This window comes from Dunckerocampus dactyliophorus, chromosome 3, assembly GCF_027744805.1.
Source record: "Dunckerocampus dactyliophorus isolate RoL2022-P2 chromosome 3, RoL_Ddac_1.1, whole genome shotgun sequence".
NCBI lineage: Eukaryota > Metazoa > Chordata > Actinopteri > Syngnathiformes > Syngnathidae > Dunckerocampus > Dunckerocampus dactyliophorus.
In genome coordinates this window covers 29293070-29317750 of record NC_072821.1, presented here as the reverse complement: position 1 = coordinate 29317750, position 24681 = coordinate 29293070, and the positions used below count along the sequence as shown (strand labels likewise).

Genomic DNA, 24681 nt, shown 5'->3' with positions numbered 1-24681 from the left:
AAAGGGAGGCAGGGGGGCTATCAAACGGGCACTCAGAAGATCTTACACTTTTACACTCTTACACTGATCTGAAACATTTAAATGTGACAAACATGCATAACAATAAGAAATCAGACAATTCTAAGAATTCTAAATACATATAAATGATAAATGAAAGGGATAAATGAACATTTAAGGTTACTGTTGCCTTCAGTGAAAACATAATTGTTGCCAAAGGCATGATGTGGCAGTGAGATCAACACACACCACATTGGTGTTTTGCTAGGAGTTATTTCTTGAATTCAGTAGTGTTTCTCACCTCAAGTCTCTGCTTTTCTTCTGATCATGTCTGCAAAATAAGCCAAAATGGAGCCAAAGAATGTTGCAAGTGGTAGCATTTTGATAAAGAAGGTGACGAAACACTATTGAATTGATAGTAGCCTGCTTTGTTTTTGCAATAAAGAGATTGTGGACCACCTTCCTTGTCATACTTACCACGTGCGAGTAAACACACCATCTTTATCCTTAATGATGGCCATCACAGTCCAGTGATTGAAACAATATTGAGCACTCAGTGTATTCTTCCATGGCACATCACAGTGTAAATAGTTCTCAAGCGAGTCTCATATTTACGGACCAAAATTGAGTTTTTAATTTATTCATGGGAGTGTGAACCACGGAAAGGACCTATATCCTTGTCGCGCTTCAACAGGTGGACAGGTTATTGAATTGTATATTTAACTTCTATTTTTAATGTAATTTATTTATTTATTTATTTTATTTTTTGGGGGTGGGGGTCTTCGTTTTTTTTTTTTTAAAAGATATTGTATTTTATAATTTTTTACATTTAATTTAAATTTATGTTAATGTAATTGTTATTTATTTATTTGGGGTTTTTTGGTCGGTGGTGGGTCTCCCTTTTTTTTTTAGAATTTTTAAATTTTATTTAGTTTTGCATTTAATTTCTATTTATTTGTAATGTAATTGATATGTATTTATTTATTTTATTTTATTTTTGGAGAGTGAGGATCTTACTTTGACCTTTCTTTTGGTCTTGGCTCCTATGGCAACGAGTCCTGTCCTGGCTTGTAGCCTTCTGGCATTTCCTGGCTGAAACAATAACCTGCCTCCCCATCTCTTGGAACAAATAAACTGACTTTATGGTCTCCGTGCCTGCTGAGGTCTCTGACTTCCATGAACTATGGGTTAACTACCTTTTAACTCGTTCTCAACGGGCGCCCCAGTTTACCGCTGTACTATTGTATCCCACAAGAGAACCATGTCATCATTACAAAGCAGAAACATGGTGGGAAAAAAATCAATATATTGATTTGATGAAGTGTTAGCATGCATACTGTATATAAGTAATATTACATATTATAATAATATTCTTTCAATGCCAGCTATGGCAATCCTGTCCAAATGCTAAAGAGCAGTGATTGAGGGCAGTTGATGTGACTATTGACAATGTCTGTGCGTAGAAATGCGTGTATTATTTACAAATGTGTTGGATTAAGGTCAACATGATTTGATGATATAAGCCAAAATAAAATACTTTCAATTGCAAAAGGATTATGCAACTGGTCCACTTTGACTTTTCTAATCTGAAAAGGAACAAGTAGGGGAAGTCCGATTCAATAAGAAACATGCTTTATTTCTGTAGATTTTCAATACAAGAGAACTTGTTTTGCCGTGATTAAAACTGGTGACAATGTTGTAAAGCAAAAGAAAAAAACATTTATAAGAGAGTTCATTATCTCCTTGTCATTTTCATCATAATCAGGATTTTTAATCTGCTCCCTGCTAAAAACCTCTTTTGAAGTGGCCCATTGGAGCAAAGCCGTGCTTGAAATTCGTCATTACGTTCATGTACGATATGTTCCCCTTTCCTGCGTTCTATACTTCTTCTTTGTCAAAGCTTGGATTGGCTTCTGCATCCAATATGATTTACGAGTATTTTACACACTGTACATTTGGCCCTCAAACAGCAGGACTGCATTTATTTCCTGGATGATACATATCGGGATGAAATAGAAAATAGAAGTCTTCCAGATACTTAAACATCGCCATGTAAAAGTTGGGCTTTTCTCATTCTTTTTTTTAAATTAGGTGTTTTTCCTCAAAATGCTCCGACTTTATTCTTTTAAAAGTCTCAAAATATCCCAATTTTATTCTTGTAACATTCAGACTTTTGTTATTATTACTTTATCCTTGTAAAATTATGCCTTTTTTTCATAATATTTTGACTTTATTCCTGTAAAATTACCGTATGTGCTTTTCTCATAATTCTGCAACATTTTTCTTGTAAAATTCTGTCTGTTCTCATAATATCACAACTCAATTCTTGTAAAATTACAACTTTTTCTCATATGACAACTTTCATCTTTTAAAATGCAATACTTTTTTGTAAAATACAGATTTTTACTGATTCATTCATTCTTTTTTAGTTTATTTCTCATAAAATATTGTAAAATATATTGTTTTGCTCTTGAAACATATGTTCTTGTAAAAAATTACTTTTCCTGTAAAATGAAAACTTTTTTCTCATTCTGACTCTACTCTTGGAAATTATATATATTATACTCCTGATCAAAATCTTAAGACCAGTTGAAAAATTGCTAGAATTTGCATTTTGATCTTAATGAGGTTTTAAGTAGAGCTACAATATGCAAAAGCAAGAAAGGGGAGTGAGACAAAAAACATTTTGAAAGAGTAATTTATTGAACCCAACAATTAAACTGTTTATCAGCTGATCAAAAGTTTAAGACCATCGCTCAAAATAATAACAAAAAACTCTCCAAACCAGAACAAAAAATGTTCTCAGTAGGACTCAGTAATGAGTAGCTTCACCGTTCTTGTTAATCACTTCAAAGAGGCCTTGCTTATGCAGCTCTACAATCCGACCAAGTTCAAAAAGGGAAAGCTTCTTAATTTTAGCCATCAGGAGGGCATGACAGTGTGAATGCCTGACAGAAAAGGAACATTTTGAGCAGATTTTGGCTTTTATAGCCTGTGGTCTTAAACTTTTGATCAGCTGATAAACAGCCTATTTCAGTTTAACTGTTGTTTTCAATAAATTACCTTTTCAAAATGATTTTTGTCTCACTCCCCCTTCTTCTATTGTAGCTCTACTTAAACCTCATTAAGATCCAAATGTGCAAAATGCGAATTCTATCAATTTTTCAACTGGTCTTAAGATTTTGATCAGGAGTGTTTATGGTGTAGTGCAGTGGTCCCCAACCTTTTTTGACCCACGGACCGGCTTGTGTTCCCACAAATCTCCCGCGGATCGGGGGAGGGGGTTTCGTACATTATAGCGATTTAATTTATCTTATTTATTATGTATTGTGTAAAAATAGGACATAAATAACATCAAATTAAAAGCACAAAATGAATGGCGACCCACCATCCACCAGTTCAAGTCCCAGCCAAGTTTTTCCAGAGAGATTATTACATCGCTGTTTGACGTGTGTGGTAAAAGGCAGTGTGCTAGCATGAATTAACTTGAGACAAATGTGCACATTAGCACTCAATAAGTCATCAAACCTTACCTTTATGCATTCCCACATAGTATCAGCATTTGAGACCAAATATGAGGTGAAAGAAAAATGGTAAAAATACAGTAGTAGTCTATCTGTGCGGCATGAGATAAAGTTAGCACACGCACAATGGACATGCGTCAAGTCACACGGATGTAACAGAGAGAATCCGGCCAATTTTCAAAATAAAACATCATGGAAATTATTTTTTCTTTCTGTGCGGCCCGGTACCAAATGACCCACGGCCCAGTACCGGGCCGCTGCCCGGGGTTTGGGGACCACTGGTGTAGTGTACAGTAGAGAAGCTGTAATAATTCCACATTTGATCAATTTTACTTAAAATTTGTCAGATTAACCCATGTAGATTTTCGGACTTGTTCGCACATTTAATCACAGAGTGGTTGTATTTACGGTCATTGCATTTGGCTCAGCGCAAACTTTCAAACACCTGGGATCATCTGTTTCATAACACACCTCATACATATAAGAGATCCGTGTTGACAATTTAGCAACATGGTCGGTATATTTAGCAAGTAAGTGTGTGTTTCTTGCTTCATGCATTTATTTGGTAATTAAATACAAGTATCCGTCGAGCAGGCCAGCAGGGGTGAGCTAACGTACACAGGTCTGTCCGTTTTACATCAACTGCAATACATCTGTTCACTTCCTGTACTCCAAATGTACTCTTTGGCAGTTTTAAATACATAGGAAAATGATAAGGTAGTATAACAGTGTGGGAGTCAAGGTTGTAGTCACTGTAAGGAAATTATATAACAGTCATGATAAATAATAATAAATATAAGATGGTAATAACAACAAAAATAATAACTGATGAAAGGGTTAATAGTTGACAGAAACATAGCTGGATAATGAGTGAGTACAAGCAATGTACTCACACAAAAAAAAGAGTTAGTAGGCAGTATACGAGTGTTTAGACATAGCATTGTATGTGTGGTTAGGACTCTTGTACCTTGTAAACATCAACTGTTTGTTTGAGTTCCTTGCTCAGTCCGTTCTATAATTTGATTCCACATACTGAGATGCTGAAGGTTTTTAGCGTTGTTCTTGCGTACGAGTGTTTTAGGTTTAATCTTTCCCGAAGGTCATATTTTTCCTCTCTTGCTGAACAGAATTGTAGAACATTTTTGGGTAGCAGGTTATTGTTTGCTGTATGCATTATTTTAGTGGTTGAAAATTGACTAGATCAGCAAATTTTACTAATTGTGATTTTAGAAATAAAGGGTTAGTATTTTCTCTATAAGCGGCATTATGGATCAGCCTAACTGACCTTTTTTGTCGTACATTTAGAGAGTGAAGTGTACTTTTATAGCAATTTCCCCATTTCTCCACACAATATGTTAGACATGGTAATACCAGAGAACAATAGAGAGTAGGGAGTATTTTCGGTCCAAAACAAATTTTGCTTTATTCAGTATTGAGGTATTTTTTGCCATTTTATGTGGTATATTTTTAATGTGAGATTTCCAGCTCATACTTTCACCTCTTATGACCCCCAGAAATGTATTTTCGTTCACCCTGTCAATGTCCACACCATCAGTTTGTGTTTGCGTATACGTAAGTATCCTTTCCGCTATTATGCTAAATTGCATTATTTTTAGCATAATAAGTTCAGGGATAGTCTGTTTTTTATCAAGTCGGTAGTTTGTGAACTGATGTTTGTCTCCATTTTTGAAGATTGGAACTACTTTAGCTGTTTTCATTTTGTTTGGAAATTTACTGGTCTTGAATGATACGTTACCGATGTACATCAGCGGTTCTGCGATCTCTTTAATGACCTATTTTATCGCTTCCATGTCAATTCCATTACAATCAGTTGATGTTTTTGCTTTACATTTATTGACACTATCAATCATTTCCAATAATCAGTGAGGAACGTGGAGTTGGCATTCCTGTCTATAGTTTAATTCTCTTCCTCCACTTCCAGTTTGGGTCCAATATTTACAAAGTAGTTATTGAACCTTTCAACTACCTCGTTTATGTCATAATTATTGGCATTTCCATCTGGGAAATATTAAGGGCAATTTGCTTTCTTAGTACCATTAGGATGCCCCATGTTGCTCTTAATCTTGTGTTTATTCTTGTCTAGTAATTGCCTATTCTCTCTCACACACGCTCAAAATGTTTGTTAACTTATTTTTATACATCTTATGTGTTTTTTTTCTTCTTCTATAGTTTTTGGATTTATAAATCTCCTATATAATGTGTTTTTCTTCTTATCTGCATTCTGCATACCCTTTGTCATCCACGGTTGAGTTGTCTATTGCTTATTGCTTATTCTAGATTTCTCTCAATGGACAGTGCTTATCGTAGGACTTCATGTAATTTAGAAAGTGTTCATGTGCTTCATCCACACCCTTTTCACTGTACAGACTCTCCCATCTTTGTTCTTCCAGATATTTCTTAAAAGCCTTGATGCTTTCCTCTGTGCGGAGTAAAAGTGTGTCGGTTGATTGTGTGACATGCATAGAAATTTATACTGGATGCTATTTTGCTTTTGCTCCTAAGAGAAAAGTTGCACATTGAGTATTGTTTTATGGAACGCTGAAGGTTGACTTTGTTTTGTCTGTCAGTCCAGATTGTCCTTCTCTCACATCTTGCAGGCAATGCACCTCATCATGCTCAAATGCAGAGGCCTTTCTTCTTAGCTGAGCACAAAACAAACCTTCTTGGAGTCTTGTGTAGACTGCCAGTGGCAGCAGCAGCTGAAAAGAGTTCTTCCGAGAACGATATAAGGTGCTCCAAGGCACAAGAAGATCTCAGTCGGCTAGCAGTCATGAGCATGACTGGTGAGATTGGAGGACAGATCACTTATGATGATTTGCTTCCCAAAGACAAAATTTGTGACAAAAATGTACATAAAAGCTGTCTAAATCTGTGAGTACTTCTCATTTGCACATCACAGGTGTGCTTTAGGTTGACCACATTCCTGCAGTCAGCATGCCTATTGCACGCTCCTTCAACATATGTGGCATTGTGCTGTGTGATAAAACCACACATTTGGAGAGGCCTTTTATTGAGGCCACCTGTGAGGATGGATTATCCCATCAGTAACTTAGATTTAGACTAGTAATGATGAGCGATACCACTGATTCTCTTTCCAATTTGACACTGAGTAAAATTCAGGCTGGCATCAGCGATACCAATCCAATCCAATTTTAAAAAGTAGCGTATTTCAAACCATAACTCATAGCATAAAGCAACATAGCCAAGCTAATATACAACAACAAAAAACAGAGGACAAAATCATTTTAAATATGTGAAAATGTTGTTTTTTGTTTTAATAAAAATAAATGATCAATTACTAAGAACTACTATTAGAATGAAAACTCATTCATAATTCACACATGGCGGCGTTTACGATCGGCCATCGTTTCAACAGACTGAGACTCACTGACTAAGCAGTGTGCCTCTACGCTTACGCATTACGCACCTACTCAGGCGGAAGAAAAAGTAGTTCCCAACAACCACGTGTCATTTAGACCAGACCTCAATAATTTAGTTTCTTTCCACTGTTTTCCTGTTAATAATATTCATTACCTCACATGACTGAAGTATCAAAGTGTCCATATTTTGATCTGAGGATCGATTTAGAACATAAAGATCTGCTATCGGAGGTATCAATATTTCAGTATCAAGTCGCACATCACTAATTTAGACAGATTTGTCAACAATATGGAAGCGAGATAGGCCTTTTGTGTGCATGCTAAAAGGTTTACAGTATATCCTTGAGTTCAGATCACAAAAGATGGGACCAAAAGCAAAAGTGTTGTAAAACTGCTGTCTGTGAGTCTGTGAAATACATGAAAATTCTTGGTGAACTAGTCAACACTCCCAGGACAAATCCTGCTTAGGGCCTCCACATATCCACAAGCAACACTGAACAAATGTCATGCATCTCCATCAAAAACAATCAAAATCACCGTGGCTCTTCGCATTTTACTTTTTTAACGATCACTTCTTTCCTTTAGCCTTTCTTCCTGGTTCTTTGGACCATGTTGCTGTCGGAGAAGTAGTCAATGATCACACCATTTCAAAGGTGTTCATCAATGAGGAGAGAGCCCTGAATGAAAGTACACAGAGTCGAAATAGCAGTTGCCTTGCTAGAAAGTGAAACTTAAGCTTGTGTTTCTAGAAAGTGAAAGTTAAGTTTGTTTGAAAGCGTAAATTAAGCTGGTGTCAAAATAGTCTAAATAGCAGTTGCCTTGGTAGAAAGTGAAACTTAAGCCTGTGTTTGTAGAAAGTGAAAGTTAAGTTTGTTTGAAAGCGTAAGTTAAGCTGGTGTCAAAATAGTCTAAATAGCAGTTGCCTTGATAAAAAGTGAAACTTAAGCTTGTGTTTCTAGAAAGTGAAAGTTAAGTTTGTTTAAAAATGTAAGTTAAGCTAGTGTGAGTGCGAACAATGCATCTATTGTGTGTCTCCCAGTATTTTTTCAAGTGTTGCGAAACTGATTGTGGTAGGTGTGTGCGTGTGTGTGTGTGTATGCGTGAATGTGAGTGTGTGTATCATGGAAGGTGAGTGTGTGCATTGTAAAGGCATCTATGGGAAGCAATTACACTGACAATGCACTGCGCTGTCAGGCTGTATATCCAACACTTTTTCACTTTTTCACTTCTTCAGTCATATGTATAATGTAGTCTGACATAGATTACCTCAAATAAGACAAATTTCCAAAAGAACAAGTCAAATTCAAGTCAAAGATGTAGCTTGTCTAGATTGAGACCCTCCTTGTAAAAAAGCAAAATACATGTGGTAAAGACGTATCAATGTGTATGTACAGTATAATAATGTGTCTTCTACTCTTCTGTTGTTCCCAGTGTGACGATGCTTCATCCTACCTGAGCTTCACTCCACATTTTCATCCCCCGACGCTCTCAGCCTCCATCCCGTCATGAACTTGCTGTGTCGAGGACGTCTGAAGCTTCTAGTTGCGTCTCTAACGGCCGTGGTGCTGCTCACTTGGTTATACCTGCTGTCTGGAAACTTGGAGAGTGAGTACAAAGTAACACAGAGCAAGTACTACATGTCCCCTGGCTTTTCGCTACAGAATTGCATGGCAACACAGACTCACAATGTTCAAAATAACATTAAATAACATTCATTTCTTTTAACCTTCTTGGGGGACAAAGGGTGCTGTTGGGGGGTGGATCCCCCAGTATAGGGTTTCTGCTACATTTAATTGATCGTGGTGGTGCGCCACTACAAAATAAAAGCCGCCATACCTTAAAAATGAGAGTTTTTTTTTACTTGAAAACAATGTCAGGTGATATATTGTATGAATGGATATACTGTATATGCTATGTAGATACATATATTGCTTATTATATATCCACATACTGACCACAATTAGTTTGAAAACAATTTAAAATATCATCAAAATGTTTCATTGTACTTTTTTTTTTTTTTTTTAACGCGCACCGGAATGACCTGTCTGACGTTTTGGCAGATGCTCATGTGTAACCAGAAAAAAGTACACGTCTTGTGTTGACGTTCACTTTGTTCCTTCTTATCGTGCAAGTAAAAAGTTACTCCGTAAAATGTGTAGTCAATTGACGACGGCTTGTCACATGCGAAGCCTATCTACAGTATGCCAGCGTGCGTGATCGCTCACGTTTCAATGTCATTCGACTTTCTGGCGTCTTTTACCCATTTTGCACTGCCTCTCTGGCAGTAGCTAACTAACTCGTTTTTGTCCCACGGGTGAGCTAGATGTGGCTATCACGTTCATGCTAACTTACTTTTTAAAGTGTCACATAACAATCTTGCTCTCTTGTTATCATTATAATACTTACGGCTTGTCTTCAAAACACTGGATGTGTGTCTAAGATGTTCAAAAAGCACGTAGTGTGTCCAGCTTTACACAGCGATGCTATCACAGGGGTCTCCAACAGCTACTGTAGCTCGTATGCTAGCAGTAGCTCACCAGCTGATATTGAGTAGTTCACCAAAGAATATTTGATTCATCTCTTAGTATGTGTTCTATTCAAACACGACGCCTGTATTTAGTGACACATGAGCACTCTGAGCGGAAATGTACTTTGTAAGTAAAGTACAATTAAATGTCGGCAGTCACATAAAATAGCTCACCTCTCCTTTCTTTTTGTCAAAGTAGATTTAATAATGCTGCAATTTGGATACACCTGTGCTATCATAACCCTGGACTTTCAATTTATGCTGTTTATACAGGACAGATTTCTACAACAAAAATATTTAAATTTTATTTTGTTAATTGTGTTATGAACAAAAATATATATATTATTGAAAAATTTATTTCAAATGTATTTGTTTTCCTCTAAAACAGGCATCAACTTAAATTTAGGTTTGTGTCATATTGTGCAAAATGCTGTACTTTTGTACTAGTCACATTAGGGCTGGGCGATATGACCTCAAATCAATATCACAATAAATTGGGCAGTTTTACCTTGATAACGATAAATGCAAGATATTTTCCAATAATAATAATGCCATTTATAAATATAGTGACTTTCTCTATTTTCTAACAATTCTGTTCAATTCCAGACATTTCATTGTCATGTTATTTGCCTGTATGTGTGTAGAAACGGAATAGATAACCATCATCAAAATGATCATTGATCATGATCAAAAGAGAATTTCAGTGACATCAAATAAAGCATGGAATCCTTAAAAGCTGCTACCAACAGCAAACTACACACGCTGTACCTAGTCTTAAAGGGGAATGAACATAGCATACCAGCACACACACTCAAAACAGACAAAAAAGACTATTTTCTTTTTTATAAAAACACCAAATTTACCGACATGGGCAAAATGATGTTGGTTATCGTGGTAAATTTTGTTAACAGTAAATTTTTGGTTTATCGCCCAGGCCTAAGTCACATAGTACTGTTTGACTAAATAGGTCAGGTAACAAAAAGAGGCTCAACATTTTAGGCTTTCACTTTATGTACTCTCAGCAACTTTGCTATTAAATTAACAGTTTTGCAATGTTCTTGGTTCATGTTCTGCTGGTTGTTGTATAAGTAAAAAAACAAATCAAATTTGTCATAATAAAAAAAAATTACAGACGCAGCAGTGTCAAAACACAGAGGTGGCAGTCCCATGCAGCCCACCACCGCAGCTTCATTATATTACAAGGAATCCCTTGTAATATAATAGTAATAATATATCGGTAGAGGAAACACTGCATGCACAAAATAAACAATGTAATTTTTTTTAATGAGAGAGGGAAAAAAATTACATTTAAAACATTTGCAAACACAGACAACACTAAAAACATATCATATTAATATATGGAGTAAAACTATGGAATGGATTGAGTATGTCACTGCCAAAACAGTGACTGGAATGGAGGAAGCAGGGTACAAACCAACAACCTTCCAGTTTCTGGACGACCTTCTCTACCTTCTGAGCCACTGTCGTCCTTGGTCTTCCTTGAGGCCTCCAACTGGCCGGGCATGCCCTGAACATCTCCCCACGGAGGCGTCCAGGAGGCATCCTGACCAGATGCCCGAGCCACCTATCTGGTTAGAGCTAAAGATCATAACCCGATGAAGCTAGCAGGACCACAACATCTGCAAAAAGAAGAGACCCAATCCTGCAGTCACCAAACCACATCTCCAATGCCCTGGCTATGCCTACAAATTCTGTCCATAAAGGTTAAACAGAATCAGTGACACAAAGCAGCCCTGGCAATTCAACCCTCAATGGAAACATGTCTGACTTATTGCCAGCATTTGAAGACATGTCGGTGGGATTGAGGAGGTCTTTCAGGTATTCCTTCCACTGACAACATCACCATACACATCGGTGACAGTGTTCTGTTTTCCCCTCCTGAGACGGCGGATGACGGTCCAGGAGCCCTTTCAAGTCATCGGAAGTCGTTCTCCGTGGCTTCCCCAAACTCCTACCACATCCAAGTTCTTGCCTCGGCGACTGCCCAAGCCGCAAACCTCTTGTCCCATCGACCAAAAAGACCCGACAGAATTCCTTCTTCAGTTTGAAGGCAGCCCTCACCGCTGATGTCCACAAACGGGTTCTGGGAGTACCGCCAAAACAGGCATGGACCATCTTACAGCCAGCTGTAGGAGTAGCTCTCCCAGTCACTGTACCTTAGGGAGTCGTGCAGAAGAATGCAGAAGGATCCAGAATACACGGCAGCGTGTAGGGGAATCCTGAGGTGTCTTCCTGTAGCCGCTATGCTTTAAAGCACCACAATTGCCGAGCGGCTGCAGGTGTGCCATGTTGGTCCACCAATAACTAGAAGTAACGCCATCAGGGGAAACAAGGTGCATTTCCCCTCATTAGGGTAAAGCATCCTAAAATACTAAAAACTATGAAGTACTGTAAAATGTTCCGTATTTTTTATGTGCCCTTCCACAGATGATTGCTCCATACCCATTCCTCCCTGTTTGACCGACACGCCTGCATCGACACTCCTGGAACAAGCTGTCCTTGAGTCACGGGTTCGAGAGGTGGAAGCAGAGAACAGGCAGATCAGACTGCAGCTGAGCCAATCGCATGCCTCTGCTGGCCAGCCAGCTGAGGCCAACGATGGCAACCAGCAGTGGGGAGCCTCTGCTGATACGGGACCAGAGGATGGCTACAACACAGCAGAGGAGAAGAGCAACCACACAGACTGTCCAAGATTGCCCACCGTCCAAAAGTGTGAGGTCAGGAAATACTGCTATTTGATTTATAAATTATACTGTACTGTATTACGCAAGCTGGAGAGCAGACTTCAACCAAGCAAGCTCTCAATTGTCTCAGTAAAATTTTGTTTCTTGGTTGGTTAAGCTGCTGGGAGTCTATGACCGCCAGGTTTAACGTGGTGCAGCATGATGACGATGTCACACGGACGCTCACTTTGGCACTTGAGCATTCAAGTACTTTATGTCTCCCCAAATTCCATGGTTCTGCCTGTTTTACTGTTTTTATTTATTCTTTCTTGTCTACTTTTATGTCATATGTTACTGTTACTGTTACTGTATTTAATAACATCAACCTGCCCTCAGGTACTAAAGATGGAATTAGCCACTGACTTTAATTTTGCATGTACAGTAATTACATGGACATGTTGATTAATATGCACTGTCACTGGCTTTTTTAAATACGGTACATAAATCTACAAATTTACAAATCATATTCTATCATCTATATCAGGGGTGTCTGATGCAAGGGCCAATTTGATATTTTGAAAACCAACACCTGTAGATATGCTAATAGGTAATGTATTATTATATTATTATTATTATATATTTCAAGAAAGAAACTGCATCTCAGCTTTGTGATATACAGCCGTCTCTCGTTTATTGCTGTTAATTGTTTCCAGTCCCAACCGCCATAAGTAAATTTCCGCCAATAGGATTCAGTATTAATAAATGGAATATTTTTGTAGTTGTTTACAACCTTCTATACACTGTTTTTAGCACTATTAGAGCCCTCATGAAACACCCCTATAGTCACCCCTATATAGTATTACCCAATATAACAAATATAATCAGAGAATATAAGACATAGACATAAATAAGATAACATAGACTCACAGGTTTCTCAAGCAGTTTCTTGTTTTTTTCTGGGCAGTGTAAATCCTGCGGTGGTTATTGTCACTTGTATTACCCAATATAGTAGACAAAATAAGAGTAAATACGTCACTTAAGACGTAAAGAAAAGTCCTGCTCGTGTGTGTCACAGTAAATGTGGCGGGCGGACAAACGTGTGGAGGACAGAAATTGACGCCGGAGGTTCAGAGTTGAGTTTTAACTTGTCATGGTTTATGGCCTCAACAGTAGCCCGTGTTATTATTATGATTATTATGTTTTTATTAATGTGGCCTGTTAAACCTGCAATAAATGTTCTGGCATCACTTCTGATGCTTGTCTCAATGAACAATTACTGACACCTAGTGGCCAATGTAGTATACTACGGTCACAATTAGAATTATTTTTCTGCTTTGTTTTTTGTATATAAGTTCAATTAGCCATTTTTATGCTTGTAAATGCTGAAAGGGATAGTTCAGATTTTTTGACGTGAAGTTGAATGACATCCCCATCAGCAGTGTAGCCCATCAACAGCGACTCACCCCCAAAATCTGAACAATCCCTTTAATTTAGGCCAAAAAAAAGTACAATTGAATTAAATATGCTTTTTTTTCTGATAATAGGCCGTATTCAACCACGAAACAGACATTCTCCAAAAAACCCCGATAGAGCGATAGGGCGCGGTGTTCCAAACACGATGTCACGGGGGACAGGGTCTGTAGATGAAAAAGCGCATTATTAGTATCAACTTCATTTTTTTGCTCTTTTTTCCCATTTTTGCTGATGTTTTTTTCTAAATTTTTGCAATATTTCAATTTTCTTAAATAATTTGTAATTTTATTTGCATAACAGTATTAATTTATTCACATAATATTTTGACTTTATTTGCCTTTGATCAAATTTACACCACAAACTATTGGTAGTAGATAAATACCTCGGGTCCTGCACCATCCCCTCAGATTACAGCCTGTCCTATCCAGTGATGCTCAAAGACGAGACAGGACAGCTATCGTCTGACTAGATTGTCAGATTATGTTCTGGTCAGACGAGAGCTGTCGTGTGTAATCTTTGGCAATGAACTGATGAAGCCTGCTAGTGATGCTCATAGACTAGACAGCTCTAGTTTGACTAGATTGTCAGATTGTGCTCTAATCAGACTAGATAGGACAGGTCTAGTTTGACTAGAGCACAATCTTGTCAGACTTGACTTGTGCAGGCTTCATCAGTTCATGCTCAAAGACTAGATAGGACAGGTTAGTCTGTCGGATTGTGCTCTAGTCAGACTAGATATCTCCTATCTAGTCATTGAGAATGAAGTGATGAAACTTGCCTGGATGAGAGGCGAAACGCCTTCTAAGATGTCCAGAACAGTCCAGTTACCATCGATTTGATGCCCTGAGAATTGGACTGTGATCCTCTTTGTAGGCACAACAGCTGATGTGCCTGCATGTTCCATTCCTGTTTCATTCTGCAAAAATAAACAACATAGCGTATGTTGTTTATGTAGGTTATTGTTTCTTTTGCTGTACAGTTTATTAAGTCAGTTTATTGATGAAACCTAATAGCACATAGTTTCAGGAGAATCTATCATTTGCAGGGCAGCAGGGCGCGTAATGGTAATATTTACAGTCATATGTTTCCACAGATAATACATGTTGCCTGTGTTTGTGCTGGACACAACGCCAGTAGAGATGTGGTCACACTTGTCAAATCCATCCTCTTTCACAGGTGAGACACTTTAGCTTGACTTCTTTCTGTTTCACTTGTGTCCACTGTTTTTTCCCTCCTATTTTAAAGTCTCTCAGATGTTTTGTTGTTGGCTCCTGTGCTCCCCCCATCTGTTACAGTAAAGTGCTCATTTTTTCCAGAGTGAATTTTTGTACAAGCACAAACCTAACAGTAATGTTGGCATCAATAGTGGTAATAACAGTAACACAATATTCACCCAACAAACACTAATGTCATCCATGTCATTGACTGAGACATGATTCTTTAGTTGTTTTAATGTGATCCATTCTTAAATCCATTAATAATGATATTGTTCATGGCAGCCGCAAAGGACACACCTTTTACCTTCCTGAGTTTTGAAAATCAATTGTTTTTCGGTGTTGTTTTTTCATTGATTTAGTATTCATGAGCTGTGGATTGAAATGCGGACACAAGGAATCCCATTCATTATTTAATGGATTTTTACTGACTTCAAGCACCTCCTCTCAAGTGGTTATGTTTGTGTTTTTTCCTACCGGAGAGGTGTTCCATGTCATATTTGCATAGCTGCAGGAAATGTGAATTTACATGAAATGAAGTATAGTAGATGAATGAGTTTTAATTAAAAATTACTTAATTTAGGAAAGTACGCCTTAGAGGAATGGAATGAAACTATTGACAGGAATCCCAATTCCATGTTCCTTACTGATGTGACAAAAAAGGAAATGATTGATATTATTAATAAATGTAAAGCAAAAACATCAACTGATTATAATGGTATCGAAATGGAAATGATAACAAAAGGTCATTAACGAGGTAGTAAAACCGCTGACGTACATCAGTAATTTATCATTCAGGACTGGTCAATTTCCAAACCAAATGAAAATAGCTAAAGTAGTTCTGATTTTCAAAAACGGAGACAAACATCAATTTACAAACTACGGACCAGTATCCTTATTACCACAATTTTCCAAAATTTTCGAAGAGCTATGTAACAACATGTTGTACAGATTTATTAGTAAGAATGAATTACTCGTGGACAGCCAATACGGATACAGAGCTAATATTTCAACCTCCATGGCACTGATTGAAATTACCAAGGAAATTATTAACACTATAGACCACAGAAAGTGTGCAGCTGCAGCATTTATGGATCTGACAAAAGTCTTCTAATAGCAGAGAGGATACGTACGCGCAAATACTAATCGACGGTGCGAATATTGAACGAGTGAATGAAAATATATTTCTGCGGATCATAATAGATGAAGACAAACTGGAAATCTCATATTAAAAATGTAAAACATAAGGTGGCGAGAAATGCCTCAATATTGAATAAAGCAAAATTTGTCGTTGATCAAAAATCACTCCATGCTCTACTGCTCTCTGGTATTATTATACCATATCTAAGTTGTTGTGTGGAGATATGGGGTAATAACTATAAAAGTTAGCTTAATTCGCTAAATGTACTGCAAAAAAGATCAGTTGGGATAATCCATAATGCCACGTATAAAGAACATCTATTTCTCTAGTTCTAAAATCACAAATATTAAAACTCGCTGATCTAGTAAATTTTCTAATGCATTTTCTATGCAAAAACCAAACAATAACCTGCTACCCAAAAATGTCGAGAAGAGAAATATGATTTTCGGGAAAAACTGAACTTAAAGCACTCATATGCGAGAACAATGCTAAAAACCCACAGCATTTCAGTATTTGGAAGGAAATTATGGAACGGACTGAGTAAGGAACTCAAACAAAGCACCAAGATGAGCGATTTCAAGAAACAATACAAACAGTTGATGCTTGCAAAATACAAGGAAGAATAAATACAACACTCATTACACATTATTCTCGTGAGTTCATTGTCAGTACTCACCTATCATTACAACTATGTTCTGTTTTGTCTATTTAAAGTGATTATTATTTATTTGCTATTATATTAATTATGTGATTATTATTTATTATGATTGAGGAAAAACCTTGACAATTATATTACTACATTGTTACATTACTTTATCATTTTCCATTGTATCATTTTCCCCATGTATCAACTGGTAAAGACTACATTGGAATACAGAAATGTATTACAATTGATGTGAAATGGACGAGGGGTAGGATTAAATTAGCTTTGCGTCCTCCTATTCCGTTTGGACATGTGAAACTGCAAACTGAACGATGTGATGTATTCCATTGTAACTTGCAGGTTCAAATCAAATTAAACCACTACCATAATCTCAACTCATGATGTGGATAAAAGACATCTGACACACAAACACTCTCTTCCATTCAAATCTCTGAACCACCATGTGCAAGACCAAAGAGCTGACCTCAAGATTGAAGACCTGCACAAGACTGCAGTGGACTACAATACCAACCAATAATTTGAATATACCGTAGAAGAAATGCAAGATAAGAATGAGTGTGTGAGAGGTGACGGAGCAGCCCACAATGACAAGGGAGGAGCTGGTTGATGATGTCAAAGGAGTTGGGAGCACGGTCAGCAATAAAACTTTTAGTAAGACACTTTGCTGTAATATATTGCAATCCTGCAATGCCTGCAAAGTCCCCCATGTACACATGTACAGACCCGTCTGAACATTGACATGAAAACACTTACATGACTCACACAAGGCTTGGGAGAATGTGATGTGCCCATATGACACCAAAATGGAGCTCTTTGCAACTTTGGGGATGTTTCTCTCACCAAAATCCCTCCTGAGATGTGCGCAACCCTGGTGAGAAACCTAAAGAAATGTCTGACCTCTGTGCTTGCCAACAAGGCTTTCTACACCAACTATTAAACCACCTTTTGTATTGCCATCAGATACATATTCACCTCTATCTAATACTCATTCATTTATACACTTTTTCATTTTCAATTCAAGACACAACATCTCCTTTTCAAGAGGGTCCCAACACAGATACAGAAAATATTATAAAACATGCATTTCAACAATGAAAGGAAAACACAAAAACGCACTGCTTTACCACTTCCACAGCCCCCACATCCCACCCACCCGGCACTAGCTCATACACACACACATAATCCATTTCAATACATACAGCATCAGGAGCAACAGCAAGTTGGAGTGAGGTAATAAAACAAAACACAAAACAACATCAAAAGCAGGAACATCTTGTTTGTAAGTGAAAAAATTAGGTACACGGTTAATTGGGTCCAGATCCGACCATAATAAGTGAATTTCCGCAAATGGAATATTTTCATAGTTTAGAGCATAGAAAACCTGATTATGACTTTCTAAATAAATTTTTTAGCATTCTTAGAGCCCTGTAGACATGAAATAACACCCCTGTAGTCACCTTTTCACTCCTTTTGTTCTTTGTTTACATCCCATTGCACAATTTTAATGCGCAGGCGTCAGGATCACTGCAGGGACACAAGAGATTTAAACGTAGCATCCTACCGAGCTAACCAGTTAGCCTCCAATTTGTTTATTCTAATCTCAACTTCAAACAGAGTGGGGAAGAAGGAGGGAGGAAGAAGCCAAAAATGTGCCAGTTGGAATGGGAGGAAAACTTGTTTTCACTATGTCATGTCGGACATGCCATGGCTGACTCCATGCAGTGTGAAGATAATGTAATACAATGTCATGTCTTGTCAGTGTAACATTACTGACGCCTAGTGACCACAATATGACATATAACTTGTCTTTCAATATTTTTTGACTAATAATAGGCCATAGCCTATCATGAAACAGCGATCATTTATTAATGAAATAATTTTTGAAGAATCGCGATACAGTGAGGGAGTGATGCTTGAACCACGATGTAGCGAGGGACGACAGTAATGGACTTTAAAGTGGAAGGAAGATTATTCCAATCAGATGCAGATTTGAACTTGAATTACATGCAACCTATTTCTTTACAGATTTTAGGGACTATGAAAAATTGATTAGTCATATGTCAAAGAGGATACGGATCTATATACTGAACTAAAAGCTTTTTTAAGTATGGTGGAACATGTAAGCAGAAAAGGAAACAACTGGATTTAGTTTGAAGCCAGTTGAGTGCATGCTACATGATGCAATGGTGACTTCTGAATGGACGTCTCAAGACAAATCTACATAAATAGTTGAAAATACTAAAAGGTTTGAGGATAGAGTCAGTGGTGTTTTGGCAAACCACATCAGCATAATCAAGTATGGGAAGTAACAGTTGTGAAATGGTTATTTTCTTGACATGAAATGAAAAACAATTGATTGATCGGTAGACAGAGCCCAGACAACCATACATTCTGCGGTTTGAAAGTAAGCCCAGGGTCGATCTACCATTGAAAAGTATGGAGTGTTCATAGCTTTGTAAGAAAAGCTAAACTTACAAAATCAGCAGGGGATCAAATACTTATTTTCCTATTTGTACCTTGTGATTAAAGCAAATACAGCATGCATTGTAGTTTTATGATAACTGTCATTAATCATTGTCCATGCTTAAACAGGTCTTCACAACTTTGAAAGCAATCTTAAAACGTTTAGAGGAAATTGTTTGACGTCCGAATTGTTGTTTCTTCTGTGTTTTGAAATTTGATGCAAACTGGATGAATTTTGTCTCCATTTTCCAGGAGAAACCCCCTGCACTTTCATTTTATCACTGATGCTGTGGCCAACCAAATATTGAGTTCCCTCTTTGAGTCATGGATGGTCCCATCTGTGCAAGTTAGTTTCTACGATGCCGATGAACTCAAGGTAAGCAGCGCATGTTAGACAGACACACACAATTTATCCCCGTAGATCTACAATGTCCCTCTCCTTCTCCAAATGTTATGTTTACTTGTTTGGAATGTTTATTTGTTTCAGACATGCCTCAGAAGTTACATGAAGGAACATCACATGGTTACATTTACACGATTCATGTCTGAAAAGGAGTAGGAAGAAGCAGAGCTTCCTGTATATAGTAACCTTTACATTTGTATTGCCCAATATAGTTGATATAATCAGAGAAAATAAGACATATTAGACATAAGACATAAATAATATAACATAGACTCACACGTTAGCAGTTTCTTCCTGCGGTGGCTATTGTCTCATCAATGTATTGTAATGGCAGCTTTAAATGGCTTTATAGTCATATTACCCAATATAATATAGTAAACGTAATTAGATATGCCATAAATAAGCAATTTAAGGTCTAAATAAAACTCTTGTGTGTCACAGTAAATTTGCTCCCTCGCAGACCTTAGTGGCGGGCGGACAGATGTGTGGATGACAGGGAATGATGTTGGAGGTTCAGAGTTTAGTTTTAGCTTGTCGTGGCTCATGGCCCCAACAGTAGCAAGTGTTATTATTATGATTATTGTGTTATTATTGTTGTGAGATAATTAAAATCTGCAGTACATGTCTGTTTCAGCCGATCACGTTTGGTGCGTCTCTCACCGAACAATTACCAACACCCAGTGGGCCAGTGTTGAATACTACTTCACAATTAGAATGCTTCTTCTGCCTTGTATTTGTGTTTTAGTTCATTTAGCCATTTTATGCTTGAAAATGCTCAATTTAGCAGGCCATATTCACCCACAAAACAGTGACCATTTTTTAATGAATGAACTTCAGAAAAACCATTATAGCGTGAACACACGATGTTCGAACCATAATGTAGTGAGGGATAACTGTATTATAACTTTTTGCCCAATTTCCAAAAATTACAAATGTATTTGTTGTTTTGTTTGTTTTTCAAAATATTATGCCTTTAAAAACCATGTTTTTAAAAAATATTTTAACTCTGTGCTACGAAAATGAGTTTATTCTCATAAAATTACGCCTTTTTTTCTGTATTTTGACATCAATTTTGTAAGAATTCTTCATTTTTATCATTTAAAATTCTCCAAATATTTCAACTTTCTTCTTGTAAATGTTCTTCTCGTAATATTATGACTTTTTAAGAAGGGGGATTGGAGGGTTTGTTCCAGCTATTGTGGAATGACACTCCTCAGCCTCCATGGTAAGGTTTATTCAGGGGGTTCCGGAGAGGATAGTTGCATCTCGGATTCAGAAAGAGCACTGTGGTTTTCGTAATGGTCGGGGAACTGTGGACCAGCTCTAAACTCTCAGCAGGGTCCTTGAGGGTGCATGGGAGTTTGCCCAACCAGTCTATATGTGTTTTGTGGAGAAGACATTCGACCGTGTTCATCGAGGAATTCTGTGGGGAGTAGTCCGGGACTATGGGGTAGCGGACCAGCTAATTCAGGCTGTTCTTTCCCTGTATGACCGGTGTCAGAGTTTGGTTCGCATTGCCGGCAATAAGTCGGGCCCGTTTCCAGTGAGGGTAGGACTGCGCCAGGGTTGCCCTTTGTCACCAATTCTGTTCATTATTTTTATGGACAGAATTTCTAGGCGCAGCCGGTTTGGTGGCTGCAGAATTGAGTCTCTGCTTTTTGCAGATGATGTGGTCCTGCTGGCTTCAACGAGCCGTGAACTTCAACTCTCCCTGGATCGGTTCGCAGCCGAGTTTGAAGCGGCCGGGATGAGAATCAGCACCTCCAAGTCCGAGTCCATGGTTCTTGCCCGAAAAAGGGTGGAGTGCCATCTCTGGGTCGGGGATGAGATCTTGCTCCAAGTGGAGGAGTTTAGGTACCTCGGGGTCTTGTTCACAAGTGAGGGAAGTATGGAATGCAGGCGGACAGGGACATTGGTGCGGTGTCTGCCGTGATGCGAACTGTACATCGGTCCGTTGTGGTGAAGAGCAAAAATTTAGCAAACATGTATTGGTGATAATCACTAATTTAGAAATGTTTCCTAATATTGTTTCATTTTGCATAATCTATGTTAGTGTGAAATTCTTCTTGTCCAATTGTTGTTGACTTCTAGCTGCATCAAGGCTTTGTGCGGTGTGTCTTTAATATCCTTTTAATTGAGATGATGTAATCTTCAAAATTTGTCTAGTTCCTTGATGTCTTTGACAACAAGTACTTGAGCTTCCTCCGGTCTTCCATCTACTTGATTGTGCAGGTGGTGCGCCAAGTGCCCCTGCTTGTTTTAACCAATAACCAAGATGAGGTTTCAGTAGAGCAAGAGGAATCTCTGGTTGATTTTGTGAGTTTCCTTCACTGTATTGGTTCTTCTGATTTGCACCGCGTGCTGTCAGTATCAGATCACAAACCCTACAAGTATGTTGTGACTCGTCAAGACACAAGTGACAATGCGAAGCTGGACTTTAGTGGGTCGCTGGCAGAGTTGACCCACTCCATCTACTTTGCCAATTACAAGCAGCGTTTCTTAATACAAAGAGGTTTCCACTGGAGCCGCAGCTGGTTCCGGCCGTGCAGGTCCAGAACAAACCAGAATACCTGGAGAGAGCGGCAGATGTGCACAGCATTCATCCTCATCTTCAGCCATGACTATTTTTCAGCTGAAATCGAGTCCATTGTGCAAGGGATCACTTTCTTCAAAGTGCTACAGATTTATTTGCTATTTAGCACTCAGCTGTATCACACCCACTTTCCCAGGAAGGATCCACAAGACTGCCCACTGGACATCTCCAGAGACAATGCCCGCAATACAGGAGCATCCAGACCCTTTCAGACACTACCGGGTAGCGGACGAGCCAAACATCGCAGGTGGTGGAAGTTACACTTGCGAGTGCAGGCTGTGCATGGCTTTGTGATATTTCTGGAAGAGGACAACTACATCTTAACTAACTTTTAACATTTCTATACATCAATGATACAAACCAGGAAGAAGCGCTGTCCAGATGGCGAACCATGATAACTCTACTCTACTGATAACTCTACTGACTTTGCCACACTGTATAACAAGGTGGTAACCACCAAGGCCATTAAACACAATATGGGCATGGCCATTTCCAGGGAGGTGCACTACAAGCTAATGGGCTGTACCAAGGACATCTGCATTCATGACGATGACAACTGGGACTGGACTCTGCGTCATCTCTCTGGAAGCTGCATTTCAAAGCCCCTTAAAGTGCTCGTTGTCCAGTAAGAAATGCAGGCCAGACCAGGCCTTGCTGAAGGTCGAGGAGGCGCTTAAGGTGGTCAAAGTTGGCCTTTTCCCATCATCTCTTGTCCTTACTGCCTCTGAAGGTGCGGAAACCATGGTGGTTATGTCCAAGACCGTATTCTGTGCAGTAATTATGCCAAATTGTCTTTGAAAATGTGAAATTCATACACACACAGTTTGTATGTGATCAAAGCGACACAGATGCCAAAGAATAATGAATCATTTATATTTTGTGTTTAATCATAAATGTGTCTTTAAATGTGTATTTCATATTTAATTCTTGCAAGCCATTAGGCGCCAACCATACCTTCTTCTTGAGTTGTCATGACTGACAGCCAGCTCTAAATGTGTATTGCATTGCATTAAGTCAGGGTGAATTAAATATAACAAAAAAGCAGCCTAAATAGGACAAACCTTGAGCAGTATTAAGGGAATACATAAAATTTGAAAAATGATAAATTGGGAGCCGCACGGTGGTCTAGTGGTTAGCACGTTGGCCAATACAGGAACCGCCTGGAGATCGGGAAGACCTGGGTTCGATTCTCCCTTGGGGCATTTTCTGTTTGCATGTTCTCCCCGTGTGCGCGTGGGTTTTCTCCGGGCACTCCGGCTTCCTCCCACATTCCCAAAAACATGCAGGTGAGGTTAATTGGCGACTCTAAATTGCCCATAGGTATGAATGTGAGTGTGAATGGTTGTTTGTCTATATGTGCCCTGTGATTGGCTGGCGACCAGTCCAGGGTGTACCCCGCCTGTCGCCCGAAGTCAGCTGGGATAGGCTCCAGCATGCCCCCGCGACCCTAATGAGGATGAAGCGGTATAGAAAATGGATGGATGGATAAATTGGGAATAAATTGTTAGTAATAAATAGGAATACATTTAAATGAGTAAAACACAAAATAAATGGCAAATGAAAGGGATAAATGAACATTTAAGGTTACTTTTATTGTCACTGAAGACGTGCTTGTTGCCAAAGACAGGATGTGGCAGCAAGATCAGCTGTTCACACTGTGAGAGAGGTGTTCATTTACTAATGTGTTAATGATTGCCGCTGTGTAGAATTGTGTAGAAAGGTTCCCAAGTTCTCACCAAACCAAACTAAACATCACTGCTGCTGGCATAAACATAACAAGAAAAAAACTTGCAAAAATACTCCCTAAGGGGAGCATGTAGGAACATCTACTGTAATAATAATGCACTGCTACGTCCAAGGACACTGCTTGCAATCATGCCAGAGTGAAGGAAATGTTCTTGAGTGTTGACATGAATCAAAGAATGTGAAGGTTAAGCAAGGTCGAGCACCCCAACCTACCTAATAAACGAAACTTTTGTCTTGTTTCAGTCTGAGGTCTCATGGATACCAAACAAGCATTACTCAGGAATTTACGGCTTGATGAAGCTGACACTAACCAAAGCCCTCCCGTCTGACCTGCCAAAGGTCATTGTTCTGGATACAGACATCACCTTTGCCACTGATATCGCTGAACTCTGGGGAGTTTTCAGAAAGTTCACAGGTAAGAGCCTTTGAATTTTACATAGAATAATACCGGTCACCATAAAGTGTCGGAATACTGTTAGTGTGTGTTCTCAGAGGTTTTGTCAATAAGGGTGGCAACAATGCGAATTTTGGTTTGGAGTGTGCATTACATCCGATCACAGCGATTGCACAAAAACACAAAACCTGAAATCACAGAGAAACCTTGATTGTCATGTGACCTGGTGTATGATTCGGTTTTTGGTGAAAATGTTGCCTCGACTGCAAAATAACCCGCCATAGGGCCAAAGAAATTTGCCAGCGATTTGATGAAGAAGGTGAGAAACACTATTGAATTTTATCCCGCCAGGACGAATGGAAACTCAGTATTAACAATACATTCCATCCATTCGTCATAATTATTTTTCACTGTTTTCTGCATGTAAAACTGCTATTATATATTTTGGTTAATTTTT

At 38.5% G+C, this 24681-nt stretch overlaps 2 protein-coding genes and 1 pseudogene across 5 annotated transcripts in view; 2 read left to right on the top strand and 1 right to left on the bottom strand.

Annotated features, from left to right (window-relative positions):
- si:ch211-71n6.4 (para-nitrobenzyl esterase) overlaps positions 1 to 8492 on the bottom strand; it is a 68845-nt gene extending 60353 nt beyond the window's left edge. The window contains exon 1 of the mRNA XM_054770177.1: positions 8375 to 8492. The gene's annotated coding sequence lies outside the window, so the exon portion shown is untranslated. The remainder of the gene's footprint in view (positions 1 to 8374) is intronic.
- LOC129178187 (xylosyl- and glucuronyltransferase LARGE2s) overlaps positions 1 to 24681 on the top strand; it is a 79045-nt gene that overhangs the window by 32576 nt on the left and 21788 nt on the right. For 3 of the 4 annotated variants that reach the window (XM_054770171.1, XM_054770172.1, XM_054770170.1), the window contains 5 exons: positions 8354 to 8527; positions 11898 to 12187; positions 14700 to 14782; positions 19341 to 19464; positions 24074 to 24245. In XM_054770171.1, coding sequence (XP_054626146.1) covers positions 8428 to 8527; positions 11898 to 12187; positions 14700 to 14782; positions 19341 to 19464; positions 24074 to 24245 — 769 coding nt within the window. In that variant the 5' untranslated portion in view covers positions 8354 to 8427. Of the gene's footprint in view, positions 1 to 8353; positions 8528 to 11897; positions 12188 to 14699; positions 14783 to 19340; positions 19465 to 24073; positions 24246 to 24681 lie in introns of those variants that run through there. The other variant, XM_054770173.1, reaches the window with a different exon arrangement.
- On the top strand, positions 21767 to 24067 carry LOC129178193 (alpha-1,6-mannosyl-glycoprotein 2-beta-N-acetylglucosaminyltransferase-like; annotated as a pseudogene).